This window comes from Danio aesculapii, chromosome 23, assembly GCF_903798145.1.
Source record: "Danio aesculapii chromosome 23, fDanAes4.1, whole genome shotgun sequence".
NCBI classification, from domain to species: Eukaryota; Metazoa; Chordata; class Actinopteri; order Cypriniformes; family Danionidae; genus Danio; species Danio aesculapii.
Window position 1 is genome coordinate 22432505 of NC_079457.1, and position 17690 is coordinate 22450194.

General features: G+C 35.7%; 2 protein-coding genes across 4 annotated transcripts; both read left to right on the forward strand.

Moving 5' to 3' along the window:
• Positions 1–4217: 4217 nt before the first annotated feature.
• fitm2 (fat storage inducing transmembrane protein 2) lies at positions 4218–6350 on the forward strand. The gene is made up of 2 exons (XM_056449199.1): positions 4218–4448; positions 4664–6350. The coding sequence occupies exons 1-2, from the start codon at positions 4270–4272 to the stop codon at positions 5241–5243; spliced, it is 759 nt and encodes a 252-aa protein (XP_056305174.1). The 5' UTR covers positions 4218–4269; the 3' UTR covers positions 5244–6350.
• A 1429-nt stretch (positions 6351–7779) lies between these two features.
• LOC130217156 (protein lifeguard 2-like) lies at positions 7780–17395 on the forward strand. 3 transcript variants are annotated; one of them, XR_008835857.1, is made up of 11 exons: positions 7780–7880; positions 9722–9828; positions 9922–9986; positions 10446–10485; positions 11206–11243; positions 11334–11424; positions 11626–11718; positions 11829–11879; positions 14974–15135; positions 15336–15375; positions 15992–17395. XR_008835857.1 is itself a non-coding variant. In XM_056449200.1 (11 exons), the coding sequence occupies exons 1-9, from the start codon at positions 7781–7783 to the stop codon at positions 15085–15087; spliced, it is 699 nt and encodes a 232-aa protein (XP_056305175.1). In that variant the 5' UTR covers position 7780; the 3' UTR covers position 15088; positions 15336–15375; positions 15992–17395. The 3 variants fall into 3 exon arrangements, 2 of the variants coding, with proteins under 2 accessions (XP_056305175.1, XP_056305177.1); XM_056449200.1 differs by having other exon boundaries at positions 14974–15088; XM_056449202.1 differs by lacking the exon at positions 14974–15135.
• Positions 17396–17690: the final 295 nt, after the last annotated feature.

Below are 17690 nucleotides of genomic sequence, written 5' to 3' on the forward strand. Positions count from 1 at the left end.
TATAAATTTCTGGACAGCACCAAATACTTCCCAGGAGGTATGCTTATTTGGTAGTTTTTGTTTTCACGAATCCACCAGAGGCCTCTGTGTGCGCTTTTTGAGATCTAAAATTTCTCCCGCTAATGCCAATCGCACCTGCTGTTCTTGTGTAAATCCACCAGAGGCTGCTTGACTGTCCGACCGATCGACTGACCCACCCTCCTCCTTCCTTAAATCCAACCAATAGGGTTTTTTTAAAAGCATCGATTGACCCCCCTGCCGCCTTCCGTAAACCCAACCGACCAGAAAAAGAAAAGCTCTCGTCTGATTTTCACCACGTTTTCTGATTTTACCACATTCTCACGCTGTTATTTACATGTTCATTTTTTGGCTTCAGTTTTTTTCTTACACGCTTTCTGGAACTGATGTTCTTGTAAACGTTGAAAAGATCCATGGTAAGATGGAACCTACTGTTTTTATCTTTTTAAAGGGCACCGTACAGGTATAATAATAATAATTTCTTACATTTATATAGTGCTTTTCTGGGCACTCAAAGCCCTTTACACATTGGGAGGAATCTCCTCATCCACCACCAGTGTGCGGCATCCACCTGAATGATGCGACAGCAGCCATATTGCGCCAGACCGCACACCACACACCAGCTGATTGGCAGAGAGAAGACAGAGTGATGAAACCAATTGTGATTTGGGGATGGTTAGGAGGTCTTGATGAACAGAGGCCAGTGGGCAAATTTGGCCAGGGTTAAACCCCAACTCATTTTTGAAGGACATCCTGGGATTTTTAATGACCACAGAGAGTCAGGACCTTGGTTTAACGTCTCATCTGAAAGACAGCGCTCACTGAAGACATTAGGACCCACACAGACCGCAGGTTGGGCACCCCCTGCTGGCCTCACTAACACCACTTCCGACAGCAACCTAGCTTTCCCATGTAGGTACTGACCGGGCGCAGCCCTGCTTAGCTTCAGTGTGTGACCATGTGAGAGTTGCAGAGAGCTAGCTGCTGGCTATAGTGTGTTCACAGTCATATTGGAGGGATATAAACACAATAAGTCACTTTTTTTGAAAATTTCTTGACATTAAAATAGAATTCAAATCCCTCTCATTTTGAGGCCGACCGCAACGTGATGTGGGAGTGCGGTTTCCCCGACCCATGGAATTGATTGACAGCTGCGTATTAACATGTCTCTGTAGTAACACGTATAATCATATCAACAAGACAGGACGTGCGCAAAGCAACTGGGATTAATAGATCTGTTCAACTCTCTGTGATCATCAATCAGCAATAAATGTGATCAAGAATGAGTTTTACAAGTTTTTTAAAACAGTGCATGTTTATTATGAATTACAGCGATTTTATAGTCTTTATCACCACAACCGTGTGTCAGTACAATTATAAAAGAACATGCTGCAATCCTGGTTTGTGGACGTTAAATCAGGTTTATTTTGTACATTAACATAATGGATATCCATTCAGCAATGGATATTAAGATGTATCCTGTCACATTTACTTGGAAAAACAGCGCAAAGATAAACGCACACGCCTTGTGTGTGTGTCCACTGTGTATCTGTGCCTGCGTGAATTTTGTAACGCCTCATCGTTGCAACTCCACAACAGATACATTAGATAATAATAATTGGGAAAGTTGTTACTGTAGTATTTCTCACAAACGTTACGTGAGATCTGCTTCCTATATGGGCGATGCAGTGGCGCAGTAGGTAGTGCTGTTGCCTCACAGCAAGAAGGTCGCTGGTTTGAGCCTCGGCTGGGTCAGTTGGTGTTTCTGTGAGGAGTTTGCATGTTCTCCCTGTGTTCGCGTGGGTTTCCTCCGGGTGCTCCGGTTTTTCCCACATCCAAAGACATGCGGTACAGGTGAATTGGGTAGGCTAAATTGTAGTGTATGAGTGTGAATGAGTGTGTATGGATGTTTCCCAGAGATGGGTTGCAGCTGGAAGAGCTTCTGCTGTGTTAAACATATGCTGGATAAGTTGGTGGTTCATTCCGCTGTGGTGACCCCAGATTAATAAGGGGACTAAGCTGAAAAGAAAATGAATGAATGATGCTTCCTATATGCCTGTCACTGTGCAGTTTATCTGAGGGGTAAAATAGGTGCCCTTTAAAAGATTGGAAGTATTCTGTGCCTATGGTGTAGTAGAAAGTGCACCGACACATGCAATCTGGTGTTTGCTGTGACCCGGGTTTGATTCCTGCCTTAAGGTCCTATGCTGATCCTTCCCCTCTCTCTGCTCCCCACACTTTCCTGTCAATTCTCTCTACTGTCCTGTCAAAAAAAAGGTGAAAACCCCTAAAATATAATTATATAAAAAAAAAGATTGGAAGTAACATCATAAGATAGGTGTACTTTGTTAATAAAGGAATGGACATAGTAGGTAACCGACTGTGGTATTTAAAGATTCTCACTTTGTAACTTAGTACTAAAGTCTGCCAAGAAAACATCGTCCACACAAGTACACCAGCAGCATCAAAAATTCAAAGACATAATGCAGAATGAATGCATGCTTTTATGTGGTGTATGCCAAATTCAGACCTACTCATGTTGTCAAGTAAAATGTGATTCACTGGTATATGCAAACTTTTTTCACTCTTCAGCTTCTGAAATACTCAAACAAAAAATGTCTGACATGCAGTTAAACAGGTGTACCTTATATAGTGGACAGTGGGTGTAATGTGTTTTATTTAAAACTATTTTATGGGCTCACAGTGTGAATGTTCCTCTGTTGTACTTCATATCTGCCTTTGTATTAGTAATTTACAGTTTTATCATTCTATATGGCTTTTAAAAATATTAAAATTAGTCTCAAGTAAAATCATAAAAAATATATCAGATAATTTAAAGCCTGGGTGTCACGGTGGCACAGTGGGTAACACGATCGCCTCACAGCAAGAAGGTCTCTGATTCGAGCCTCAGCTGGGTCAGTTGGCATTTCGTCACCTTAGAATTATAAGGTTCTATCTGACATTTCTGTCGAAATTGAGTTATTGACATATTCTTCTTAAATGACAACTTATTTACATTATGGGATGTTTTTTTATAAGTTGTTTACAATTTAAGACTTTTTATTTTTAAATTTTGCACATACTGTTTTCTATAGAATGCAAAAACTTTGAAGCTCAATATCTCAGAATCATTCAGAATGCAGATAGAATTCTAAGGTGACTATTTCTGTGTGGAGTTTGCATGTTCTCCCCGTGTTGGCATGGGTTTCCTCCGGGTGCTCTGGGTAACCCTCCTCCCTTCCCCCCAAATGTACAAAGACGTGCTACAGGTGATTTGGGTAAGCAAAATTTGAAGGGCATGTGTACAAACATATGCTGGATAAGTTGGCGGTTCATTCCTCTGTGGCGACCCCAGATTAATAAAGGAGCTAAGCTAAAAAGAAAATGAATGAATATATAGCCTAAATGTTTTGTGTGGGGTAAATGTACTTATATAATTAATGTTCAGTATATATGTGGTAAGTTGCTTTATTCAGGAAAAACAAATGATGTCAATAAAGTCTCTCTGAAAAATGCATAAAAATTGTGCATTCATTTTTCAGTTGGGTACATGACGTAACTATCCATGCAATCAGTTTTAGAAATGAATTATATTTGGTAAAGGTTGTCCTTGGATTTTTAATATTTAGACACATTCAACTAAAAAAATGTTTCCAAGATTACCTGCAGTTCATAAAAGTCTTATCTTTAATATTTCTCAGACTCGATTCCTAAATGCATCCAGGCAATTATTAAAAAGATTTTCGTGACTGTGTTATAGTGCCACCTATTGGATAGTTAAAATATATATTTTAAAAAACTGTTAGAATCTCTGGAAATCCACATAAAAATTAATGTTAACAAAACGTATCTTGTGTTTTTAAATTTGTATTTGATATCATAAAACTTTTAAACATATTCTTTCACATTTGATTTAACCAATATTTTATCTTGTTGTCGTTTATTATGCTCGTTTTGTGATACAAAGATTTGAATACACACTCCTATTTGTGATGGCGACCCCAAAGCAACAACTCACCTGATTCTCGATTGTGAAATATTACGCAACTCATACTAGTCTACTGTTAATACTAGGGCGAAGGTTTTGCTCATTAATAATAATAAGAGGACGCTGACGTTGCTTGAATATTCTCCAATGGCGAAGGTTTGCTCATGAATATTAAACAACGTGCCACCATTGAAGAATTGAGCGTCGTGGTTTCTGTTTCCGCATTCATATTTACACACTCACAACACAGCACACAGAACAACATGGCTGCTGCTGTTGTAGGCAGCTTAGTGGACAATTTGGTTTGTCTTTGGAGACAGCCTTATACCCGTACTTATTTACCACATTTATTCTTTTGTATTTCGTTAGCAGGCTCGGTTTTGAAAAATGCGCAGCTCGTGCCGGAGAGCTACTTCAGTGACAGTAGAAATGTTTTAAATCTGTGAGTACAAGTCTAATACCTAGCTAGAACTGACTAATTATTATGTAAAACTAAATTATTTTAGTAAAAATGTGTTATATAAATGTGTTCTATATAAATGTGTAATAATACTTAGTAATACAATCTAAAATGTCATTGACAACTACTTATGACATTGATGTTTGACTCAAAAGTCCTTTCATGTTTTTACTTCTTTTCTTTTTTTTTACTTTCAGTTATTTTGTGAAGGTTTCTTGGGGATGGACCATTGTTTTGCTTCTGCCTTTCATAGCTTACTCCAACTTTTACATCAAAAGCCACATGTTTGCTTTGAGGCGGCTGATGTCACTACTGGTGGCAACCCTCGTTTGGTACATCTGCACTGAGACCTTTTTCTACATTGAAGACATTACAGGTTCATGCTATGAGTCCAAAACCATGGTAGTTATTCGTGGTGAATTTGACACAAAGGCGGCATGCAGGAAAGCTGGCTTCTTCTGGGACGGTTTTGACATATCAGGACACTCGTTCATCTTGAGCTACTCTTCACTTGTTATCATGGAGGAAATGGTGCCCATGTTACACATACAGCCTGTTTACAGAAACACTCTTCTTGATTGTCTTTATCTAGCTCTTAATGTGATTGTGGTCATCTGGATATGGATGTTCGGATGCACGTCAGTGTATTTCCACGATATTATTGACAAGATTCTAGGGACTTCTTGTGGGCTATTGGGATGGTACGTGACCTATAAGGTTTGGTATCTGAAGCTTTTTTCTCCAGGTCTCCCTCCACAGCCGAAACAACATACTTAGTATGAAAACTAAACAAGCGCACTACAACAAGCTACACATTTCAGCTTTGTTTTGTTTTGTTAGGTCTATAAGTGAAGCGGTAGGCAGCTGGTGTTTCTAAAATGACAATCTGTAATCTGAGAGGTCACATCTAAACCTTCTGAAGTTTTGTGGCTTTAAACAGAGCTAATAATTACCTGACAGTACATTTAGCTTAAAAATTTGTCTGCTGCTAGCTTTAGTAAACATATAAAATCATCAGCTGAGCTGCCTTTTTTTTTGAAAGACACTGATATTTTACATATTTATAATTGGGCTATTTATTGATTTTAAACCGTTTGAGTTGTTAGGCTCTGTAGTCTGTACTTGCACTGTGGACCATTTAATGTGTTCAGTCTGAATGCCAAACTGTTGTGCCATTGTTAAATTAGGCATTCACAGATAAATGTCTGTTCAGTTTTTCCACAGGAAAACTGACACCACCTTTAAGTGGAATTTAAAAGTTTCGTCTAATATGTAATATTATAAGACTGGGTTGTAGTTTTGGTGATACATTATGATAAATATTTGGCTGCATTTAAAGGGGTAGTTCACCCAAAACATATTTAAAACCTTTTTGGACCTCGTAGAACACAAAAGAAGATATTTTAAAAATGCTGATACCCATTGACTTACATAATTACTTCTATGGAAGTCCATGTGTTTCAGCATTCTACTAAATATCTTTTGTGTTCTACAGAAGAAAGAATCTCTGAACGTTTTATAACCAGATGAGGGAGAGTTAATGATGAGGTAATTTGATGGTTTTGGGTGATTTATCCATTTAAGTTATTCTTATGGGTTCGAGGAACAATTCAGATGTAAATGAGTTCTGAAAAACCAAACATGCTGGTTGCGGAGGGCACATCCATTAGTCATTTCATTCATCTCAATTAAAGCATTATTTTGGTGATTAACATTGTAATTGTGCTTGTTGTAATCCATTAGTATTCCAAAGAAAACAAGTATCAACATGATATTGTGTTAATTTCAGCTGAATATGATGACACAGAGTTCCTGTTATTGTAACTGCACATCACTGTTATTTGTATTTAAATCATTATAGTGAATAAATAGCTTAAAAGGAAACATTTTGATCTGCGTTTTATCTACTTTTAATAGAGCTGCATTATTTGGGTAAACATCTTGTTGCAATTTTTCTGGTTAAATGCTTTAAAATGTTTTTTTAAAGATTTGTTTTTAGCCATTTTGCCTTCATTTAGTTGATGGGACAATATTTCAGACAGAAAGCAAAGTGGGGGAGAGGGGGTAGGGATGGGAAATGTTCTCGAGCCGGGATTCGAACTCAGGACACCCTGAGGTGCTACTGCACCACATGTCAGCACACTAACCACTAGGCTATTGCGCTGACCTTTAAAAAGTTTTCAAATAAAATATTGCTATTGTGTAACATTACAGATCATTTTATTTTATATTTAACACTAGTCGTCAAGATTGATTTAATATAATTATTGGAATGTAATAACTATTATATAATAATTATTAAAATATAATAATTTGATGTGACAAACTGTAGGGAGACCAACAAGAGGAGGCTAATAACTGTAAAATTCAGTTTTCAAGTGTATTACAAGTAAACAAATTTTTATAAATTAAACTTGCATACATAGATTTTTTTTATCTATTCAATTTTTCATTAAGTATTAATAAAAGTAAACTCAAACAGAAGTTTTTGTACATTTGACTGTGCCCTGCTTATTCCTGAAAATGTGCTTTATTTTAGAGAAGACAATAATACCACTTGGTGTAACACTCACTCACTATTCTTCAGCTTAGCCCCCAACTTTTAAAGGATCACCACAGTGGATTGAACCACCGTTTACTCTGGCATATGATTTATGCAGCGGATGACACTCAATGTAACAATAAATTATAAAGCAGATTTTGATGACAAATTAAAAAAAAATGTTTAAGAATCACAATGCAGCACCAAAATACTAATACGTTTTTTATAAATCTGTTATATTAGCTGTATTGCATACCAGACAGGTTTTGTAAGCACTTTTGCAATCATTTAAAATATAACAAATTCAGTTTTTGACATTATCAATCGTTAAGTTATTATTATAACATATAAATACAAAATGCATATTTTTATTTAAAGTTGAGAGAGAGAGAAAGAGAGAGAGAGGTACTACTTTTTACATTTATTCATAAAATATTAATAACTTAACCACTTTCTTCATTTTCTGTTGGGAGTAAGTCGGCTACATTTTCAACATTGTGTTTTAGTGCTTAAGAAAACCTCTGGATGTCTCTGGTGTCTGGACAAAAGTTGCACGATTGATGCACAACGTAATGCTCATCATATCGGGATAGTCTACCACCCCCCCCCACCCCCCCTCCTTCAACCAGTTTAATTGGTACAGTCCAAGCCTCAGTCAATGGCGTTTTAAAACCTGCATGTTGCTAGAGTGTGCCTTTTAGAGTGAGGGAGGGGCTTTGAGCTTCATTTCCGCAGTACAGCATCATCACCGTCTATGTTTAGCATCCCAGATATGCTATACACAGACTCTTGTACTGTACAGCACGTAACAGACACCCAATATTTTCTCAAGAAGAGTTTCGTTCAGAACTGTGACCATGACTCAGGGAAAGGTAAGTGTTTTTTTTTTATTAATATATTTCTTTATTGTGTTTTATGATTTGATCACTTATATTTATCATAATTGCTGATTAAGTAGAAGCAATAGTTTTTGTTGTCTGTGCTTGATATGAATGACTGTAAGTTCTTAAATATGCTCTCTTCACCCTTCTGGTTTTATCTGTTTAATGCAATTGTTTATCTAATTAACTATAATTACTTTATCTATCAAGGCTAGTAAGTAAAGTAAGGCTTTGTCATGTTTTATGCGCATGTTTTTATGCTACCATATTTTACAGCTTCCATCATAATCTTTTACAAATTAATCCACTAAAATAAATTGCACATTTGTTTTCATCTTTTAAAGTGGCTTGTGATGTCATTTACATTCAGTAAACTCTCTAGTTACAGTAAGTCAGTGCTTGATATGTAACGGCCAGATGAATTACTCCCTCTCCCAAGTTACGTAGCACACACTTTTGGATGCCATTATGTTGTCAGATGTCCATGACGAATTCCTGATGTAGACGTATGTGACCCTGGTCCACAAAACCATGTGTACTTTTGTAGGAATAGTAAACAATACATTGTAGGAGTTCAATATGATTGATTTTTATTTTACGTGAAAAAAATCATTATTAAAGAGTCCCTGTTGGGTTTTTAAAAATGACCTTCCATGCAGTGTGACACCTGTAAGTGAATGAAAACATCAGGTTTAAATCTGAAAGTCCACCGTGTTTAAAACTACTGATTCTCAAAATAGAGTTGACTCAAGAGTTGAGAATATGAATCGTCTGGTGTTCGTATTGACAATTGACACTTCGCTAATCCCCACCCTCCTTAGTTACTGTTGTTACACCCAGGGGCAATTTTAGGATTTTCATTTTAGGGGGCTCAGCTCCTTATAAGTAAAAAAAAAAAATATATATATATATATATATATATATATATATATATATATGCTTAATAATACATTTATAATTTAATAGTAAAACAAAAAATGTTTGTTTAAAATGGGTTGTATACTAGTATTCCAAATAAGCCAAATAGGCTCAACCCACCTGTTTACTGTAGTAAAAAACACTTTCTATATTCGAGTGCATTTTTGTTTCCATGTATTAAATAAATAAAATGCCATTTTTGTAATTAAATGACATACAAATATATTTTAAACTTGCTGGCTAATTCACATATTTCACGATCTGAATAATAATAATAATAATAATAAATAAGACGTATTTTTTTTTAATACTAGACAACACTTGATGTTTCTTTCTCTGTCACTGTGTTTAATCCTTTCTGTGCAAGACTGTATGGTATAGTTAATGCCACACAAACTGTAAAGTGTTTTATATCTGTAGTTCATTTTGAAATAAAAATAGCGAAATGTTCATTAGGACTTACATTATTTGCTGGAGGAAACAGCTGTGCTGATGAGGTGAACGCCGAGAAAACCTGACTGCTCCTCTGTGACATACAGGTTACACAAGGTTATCTATATCATTGAACTGCAAATAAGCAGGTGTTATAACAATTTATCTATAAATATACACCTCGTTCTCTCGCTGTAGTCTATAGTCAAATACTGGAAGTCAAATGGGACCAGTTTCCAACCTTTTTCAAAATAGCGTTCTTTGTGTTCAACAGAAGAAAGAAACTCAAACAGGTTTGTGACAAGTGAAGGGTGAGTAAATGATGACATAATTGTCAGTTTTAGGCGAACTATTCCTTTATTTTAAAAGCTTACTGATATGCACAAAGTGTGTTAAAATACCTGTTGAGATTTGGAAGATTTGGGGGTCTAAAAGTTTTAAAGCTCCTCAAATCAACATGTTAAATATTTTCATTTGTTTAGAAGGTGGAAGGCCTAGTTACGGTGGAGTTGATCCACCTGGAGATGGTGAGATGCCTACAGAAATCAGCTCCGATGACCAAAACATCAGGAGAATCTTTATCCTAAAGGTATTGTTGCGTTAGTATCATTAGTGATCCTACTTTAGAAACTGTAGTGTGAACAAAATGGAGGAATTGAATAATAAAACAGTTTTTCTTTAGATGTACATTTCCTTGATGATCCAGCTTTCTGTCACAGTTTCCTTCGTGGTTGTTTGCATTTACTGGTGAGTGAGAGAGAGAGAGAGAGAGAGCATGCGTGTGTGCGTGTTTAACAAACTTTTATAATGTTTTTATTTAAGTTTAGCAACAAATTTGTCTAGTCTATTTTATAGTGAACCTGTTAAAGAATTTGTTCAGACCAACTATGACTTGTTCTGGGCAACATAGTAAGTACAATTCAATATTTAAAGAATGTCAAATACTGTAGAATTTAGCATGTTAGTATTTAATGTTAAAATTAAGTTGATTAATCTTTATATGTTGTAATGCATTGTCAACTATTTCTAATATGAATTGTTTTGATTGTCTTTTTTCTCTCAATAGTGTAGTGTTTTGTGTTATATGTCTGATCTCATACTTCTGCCGTGAAGCTCTGTGATAATATAATATAAATCTTTTATTTATGATATGTTACAATTTTTCAACAACCCAAATCTCAAAAAAGCTTCTCTACTTCTCTTCAGGAGGCGGTTCCCTTGGAATCTTATTGTCTTCACAATCTTTGTGAGTATTAATAATAATATAAATAATAATAATGATAATTCCTTACATTTATATAGCGCTTTTCTGGACTCTCAAAATACTTTACACATTTTTGGGGGGAATATCATCATCCACTACCAGTGTGCAGCATCCACCTGGATGATGCGACGGCAGCCATATTGCGCTAGACGTCACACCACACACCAACTTGATTGGTGGAGAGGACACAATGTGATGAAGCCAATTATGATATGGGGACAGAGGCCAGTGGGCAAATTTGGCCAGGATGCCCGGTTAAACCCTTTCTCTTTTTAGAAGGACATTCTAGGATTTTCTAATGACTACAGTGAGTCAGGACCTCGGTTTAACGTCTCATCCAAAAGACGGCGCTCACTTAGCAGTACAAAGTGCCCATCAATATACTGGGGCAATAGTACCCACACAGACCGCAGGTTGATCGCCCCCTGCTGGTCTCACTAACACCACTTTCCGCAGCACCCTAGCTTTCCCATGTGGCCTCCCATCCAGGTACTGACCAGGTTGGCTTCAGTGGGCGACCATGTGAGAGTTGCAGAGAGCTAGCTGCTGGATATTAAAACAATCAGAATGATTTGAGTCTTTTTGGTCACCTCGGATGCTAATATTTGAATATTAGAACAACAGCAGGCTAATACTCAGAAACAAGCCTGCGTGTTATGAAAGTCTACTTTTATTTAAATATGTAATCTCTCTTTTTTCCAGACCCTATCTTTTTCTTACATTACAGGAACGGTGACCAGGTACAGTCTCAAGTGTTTTGCTTCTGTATGCTGACAACAAACTTTAAGCAGTTTCAATGTATATTAAACATCTTCCCTTTATCTTTATAGCTATGCCTATTATAATGCAGAAGTCATCTGCTTGCTGGCTATTACTGAGCTGGTGCAGTTTGTTGTTGCCACCTGTAGCGTCCAAACCAACGTAAGTATTTATTTAGCAAGTGGATGGTTCAGCCAAAGATGAAACTTTACATTCATTTTACTCAAGTGGTTCAATAGAAGAAAAACATTCAGACAGGTTTGGATTAAAAGGATGGTTAGTATGTAACTGTGTTTTTAATTTGATGAATGCAATAACTTTCCATCTAGATTCAAATCATACTAAATGTTTCTCATTTTTCAGATCAACATGACTCCATGCCAAAGTTTGATTTTTGTCGTCTGCTTAGTGGTGTTTGGTATTGGACTTGTAGCGTTATTCCCTCATATACATTTTGTAAGTACATTTGAACTATTTATCATTTCAGGAATAATTTTAATTTTACATTTTATCTTTAATATTCAAAGAAATGAGAATACATTTTCACTAATATTTCTCCTCTACAGCTAATTTGGCATCCTATTTATGCTTCTTCAGGAGCAGTATTGTTTACCATGGTATGTAACTAGAAAACAATTTCTCAGATCAATATTAAAAATGCACTGATGAATTTCAGCCATGTAAAATCAACAATGCTTGAAGATTTTTTGGATTACTGATTACTGAAGGGACAAACACACACACACACACACACACACACACACACACACACACACACACACACACACACACACACACACACACACACACACACACACACACACACACACACATAACACTGAAGTGAGTTCTCTTTTGCTGCATCTTGGGCTTGGATGAACAAATTCACACAAATTATGTCCAAACACATATTGGTGAGGATTATGTTTTGTAAAAAACAACGGGTGTAATATACAATAAAATACCGGCAGCTGTGGTTGCCAGAAGTTCACCGTAAAATATAAGGTTTCAATGAGCAACACTTTACCCGATACTTTTTGATAATCTGTTAATTTTACAGTTAACAACTGAGGTTTGTTTACAGTATATAACTCTAACAAATCAAACATATTGTAAACAGGTTTATAGTAATTTTTTTAAACCCTACTGTCAACCGAACTACATCCTATTTCTGTAATAAACATAATACAACTGTATGACACATAGTAGTGTTTTGGTCACACTTTATTTTAATGGTCCAATTGTTGAATTGAAGTTACATTGCATCTACATGCCAACTAATTCTCAATAGATTATAAGTAGACTGTTAGATTGGGGTGAGGGTTAGGGTTATGGTTGAGTGTAAGTTGACATTACTTGCAAAGTTTCTTATAGTCACTTAAATGTCTGTTGAAGGAGCAGTATCAACAGATATTTAGCAGACGGTCTACTTATACTCAAATGGACCATCAAAATAAAGTGTTACCTTTTTTTTGTTCAGTTTTACAGAAAATTACCAGCAACTGTAATTGCCAGAACTTTATCATACAAAAAATGGTAAAACACAAGTGGATTTGGTGTCGAATTCTTATGAAAACATATGATCTTTTCGTACAATTTTGTGTGATTTGTTCATCCCCCAAAGACAGTTGGGTTTAGGGCTGGGATTTGGTGCCATGCCTACTTTTAAAAATCATACATTTTTGTATGACTGAACTCGTATATGAATTAAATTGACAAAAACGTAAAATGCTTACGTTTCCTCGTGAGATCCGGCTGGATAAAACAGTTTGAGCTGATCCAAAACCTTGACAAGTGTACTCACAAATATGTGTTTGTGATTGAGTCAGTTTCAGATACTTGAAATGTAGTAAATGTGTAAATGAAATGTGTAAATTTGAAGACTTGCATGCAGTCACTATTTCAATGTGGACTGGCATGATCTCTCTGTAGAAGACACAAGACTAGTTAGTTCATGAGCAATAGGCTTAAACTGACAAACTCAGTCTTCTTTCGGTAAATTGATTACCAATGAACTACACACAAGCAAGCAACACCCTGGAAGTTTGCAGGCAACTTTGATAATAAATAAAAGACTGAAAAAAAAATGCTGTAAATCATCAGATTCAATCCTAGTCATTGTTTCTTATAAAACATAAGATGATATATGCTAATCCAATTAAAATGATAATGATTAAATTATCATTAAAATGTTAAAATATTTACACTTTGTGCCACGCTGGATGCCGGTAAAAAAAATGTAAAAAATTTTTTCGAGAGTACACAAACATTTCTGAAAGACGTTCTCTTCAGAGAGTCTTTGTCACGATCACCAGCGATCATACTCCCAAGATCGCTGGATCTCACATTCACATGGACTACAACTTATGGACTACATATTCAGTCATGCCACACACACACTAACTTACTGGCCGAGTCTTGTTTTCTGTATAGTGACAATTCAACGCGTTTTCCCATGTTTTGACCTTAGCCTAGTTTATCTTATTGTCCCTGTCTGCCGCCTGCCTTTTGACCTCTCGCCTGATACATTTGACTACGATTCTGGACTGCCTTTATACATCTGTTTGCACCTGTGTTGACCATTGCTTGCCTGACTTCGAATAAACCTGCAAGTGGATCCGAACTTCAGTTGACTCTGTCACTGACACCCGTGTTACAGTCTTTTCTTAGTCCAAACCATTATTTTAAGCCATTATTAAAATTCAAGGCATAGTTGATTGTTAATTTAGGGGCTTTTTGATCCTATAGACAGCAATGGCCCTTACCTGATGCAATGAGAATACTATTGGGGCAAAAAAATATATAATAATAATAATGCTTTTTAACATTTTCTTCTCTTCCATCATGAGAGTGCTGACGTATAAAGTGGCACACCGAGGCATTACCATGTTATACATCAGCAGTGTGTGATAGCAGCAGAGAAGAGGGGAAAAAAGACTAATTCTTGTTGCATCATAACATTCTGATTGACCCACTGATGTCACATGGACCTATTTGACAGTGGCTTTGGTTCATTTCTGGACTTTAAACACATAATAGCTTTTGTTATCTAAAGTTGGATAAGAAAGCTCTTAAACTAAATCCACAATATTTAAATTAGTTCTTATGTCTTGCTACTACATGAACATAAGTTATTCATGACAGATTATTCATTTTTAGGTGAACCATTTGTTGATTGCATTATACCAATATAGTATTATAATAACCTAGTGGTATTGTTAATTAGTTGTTGTCCACTAATATGACGAACTAACACAATGAGTGTTATGCTGGAATCTACCAAGCATTTGTTAGACCGAACCATAAACCGAATATGACTGAAGATGTTACATATTTGGAATTTTCATTTTGGGTGAACTATACATTTAAAATCCAATTATTTAACAAACATACAGCATTTACATCCTGTTACTTTAGATATTAAAGTATGTGTTTGTTAAATTTTTGAAGGTTTTATGTTCTACCTTTTATAGTACATCAACAATTTTTAGGGACACTACTTGTTTGAGAAATTATATTAATTTATTTTCTTTTCAGCTTAGTCCCTTTATTAATATGGTGTCGCCAGAGCAGAATAATCTGCCAACTTATCCAACATATGTTTTACGCAGTGGATGCCCTTCCAGCTGCAACCCATCACTGGGAAACACCCATACACTCATTCACACACATACACTATGAACAATTCAGCTTACCCAATTTGGATTGTAGGGGAACCGGAGCACCCAGAGGAAACCCACACGAACACGGGAAGAACATGCAAACTTCATACAGAAACGCCAACTGACCCAGCCGAGCCTCAAACCAATGATCATCTGGCTGTGAGGTGATCGTGCTACCCACTGCGCCACCGTGCAGCCTCGAGAAATTACAGTATTTTTTTATTTTGTTTCACCACAAATTTATTTTTTCACTGTAACAATTTGTATTTATTCATATCAAGAGAGTAAAAATTTAGTTTATGTATTGTTTCTTAAATTACAGTGATTTACTGTATATAACACAGTAATAAATATTGGTTTAAATAGTCTTTTACTGTTGCTGCTTTACCTTTTTTATTGTTGTTTTCACAGACATTTTTTTGTTTAAAATGAGAACTCATTGGTACATGGGGTAAGTATATTAGTTCTTAAAAGTCTGCATGCAATCTATATTTGCAATCTTTATTTTGCTAACGCACATATTGGTCTTAAAGTGAACAATTCATCTAGTGATTTGGTCATCTTTAATCATTTGCTGTTGCTCAGCAGTCCTTCTCTGATGATGTCAGTTTGACAGCTTGAATGAAATATGCTAAGCCACGCCCCTCCAACAGTTTACTGAGAGTTTCAGTTGAAAATATACCTCAACAATCTGAAATAAATTAAATGGACATTTTAAATAAACTGAAATAAACGCTGACTTTAGAGTGACAGCAGCTTTAAATCACACAACAAAAGGATCATATATTAGTTAAATATTATTTAATTTTTGTAATGATATATTTAAAGTTTTTGCTCACTCGACTTTAAAAATGTACAAAATTCTAATAAATTTAATTTGACAAGTTGTAGAAAAATGAAAAACTAGAATATGATCAATATGTGTAATGTGTCTCACAAAATAAAACACGGTGTTTAGTACATAGACACAACATTATTACAGTGTTTGGAAATTATATTGTCGTTGCCGTCTTATTATTTTTATGTCTTTTTTATTTGTCTTTTAATTCCTGGTATTTGACACACAGATGCTGATGGGAAGTGAGGGATACACCATAAGCCCCGAGGAATACATACATCTTCGCCTCTCTCAGGATTTATCTGGACATTGTTTACATCTTTTTTTTTTCTCCAGCTGTTTGAACTCCTGAAGAGAGTAATTGTTGATCCTGAAGCTCTTGCAGCTCTCCTGAGTGTCTCTCTCGGATGTGAGTGATCTTGTTCTTTCAGCAAGATATGGATCTTCAGAGCAAAACGTTGTGATTCACCTCTTTTTTTTTTTTTTAAAGACTTTTACCATATGCAACGCTTGTTTATTTGGTGACGAGGAGGAGGTCTTGCGTATACATGGTATACATACACTGGTTAAGATGAACAGCATCTATCTAGTTTTGCAAATGGTGTCATAAAAACTGATCAAAATATGATAGCAGTGAAAGTGCATGAAATATTTGGTCAGAACAGAAACATTACATGGCAGTGAAACTGTAGTAAAATGTATGTCCTTTATTCGTTTGTGAATTCGCAGCATGATGATGTCATTCTAGAAAATCACTATATTGAGATGGACAGAGATCTGAGAAGCGCATATCATATTTTAGGAACGCATCACCTACTATACTCTTCATACTACAACCACCAAACTAACTCCAAACTATTCTGAATTAAGTTGCTGTATCTTTTCCAACTGATCTGACTCACAGTTTTATGAAAACTGACCTGAAAAATTCAGAAAAGTCCCATTGACTGAACATTGGACCAACTATTGTGACCTTATAACTTTGCTACAGACTATCATAATGACTTAAGACTGGGCTCATTTAACTCCGACTGCCAATCTGCCAATCACTGATGAACTTTCAACTTACTAACCACACCCTAGCAACCAATTGCAGGACTCTAGCAATTGTTCTATAGACTTCCAGAGAAATGTATTGACTTTACATTGGACAAAAGTTTGTTACCTCATAACTCTGCACCAGTATGTCATACAGACATAAGTCTGGGCTCATTTAACTCAGACTACCATACTTGAAACATGCTAGCAAAATACCAATCCATACAAGAATCACACAAGAAACATACTAACAATACACCTATCCATACTAACAATATACTATAATCCACACTATAAACTATTAAAATTCTAATTCATACTAAAATCATACAAGAAACATGCTAGTTCATACTTAAATCATGCTAACAACATGCTATTTCATAGAAGCATGCTAGCAACATGCTAACAGCCTGTTAAAGCAAGCAAGAAATATGCCAATCCATGCTAAAATATACTAACCTATACTTATCTGTCTATGCAAACACTTTCAAGCTTAAAACTACTGCAATTATTTGAACTGTAAACTACTTTAAGCTTTCTGTCTCAAAAGTTTGCCTTGACGATATTTAAATTTAGTTGTGAGTTGATCTGCTAAAAAAAAAAGATGAATTTAATAAACAGTTTTTATTCACCAGAATATTTTCAAGAAATTTTCTATTCATTGATTTTGTTGACTGGCCTTTTAAAGTCATTGACTTGATTGAGATATGCTTTTTTTGTTTAGGCCTACTGTGTAATCTCAAATCTTTTTTATTTCAGATATTGCATATTATTCCATGTAATACGAAATTTTATATATTTTGAAGGAAGGATGACGCAGTGGCGCAGTAGTGCTGTCGCCTAACAGCAAGAAGGTCGCTGGTTCGAGCCTCCGCTGGGTCAGTTGGCGT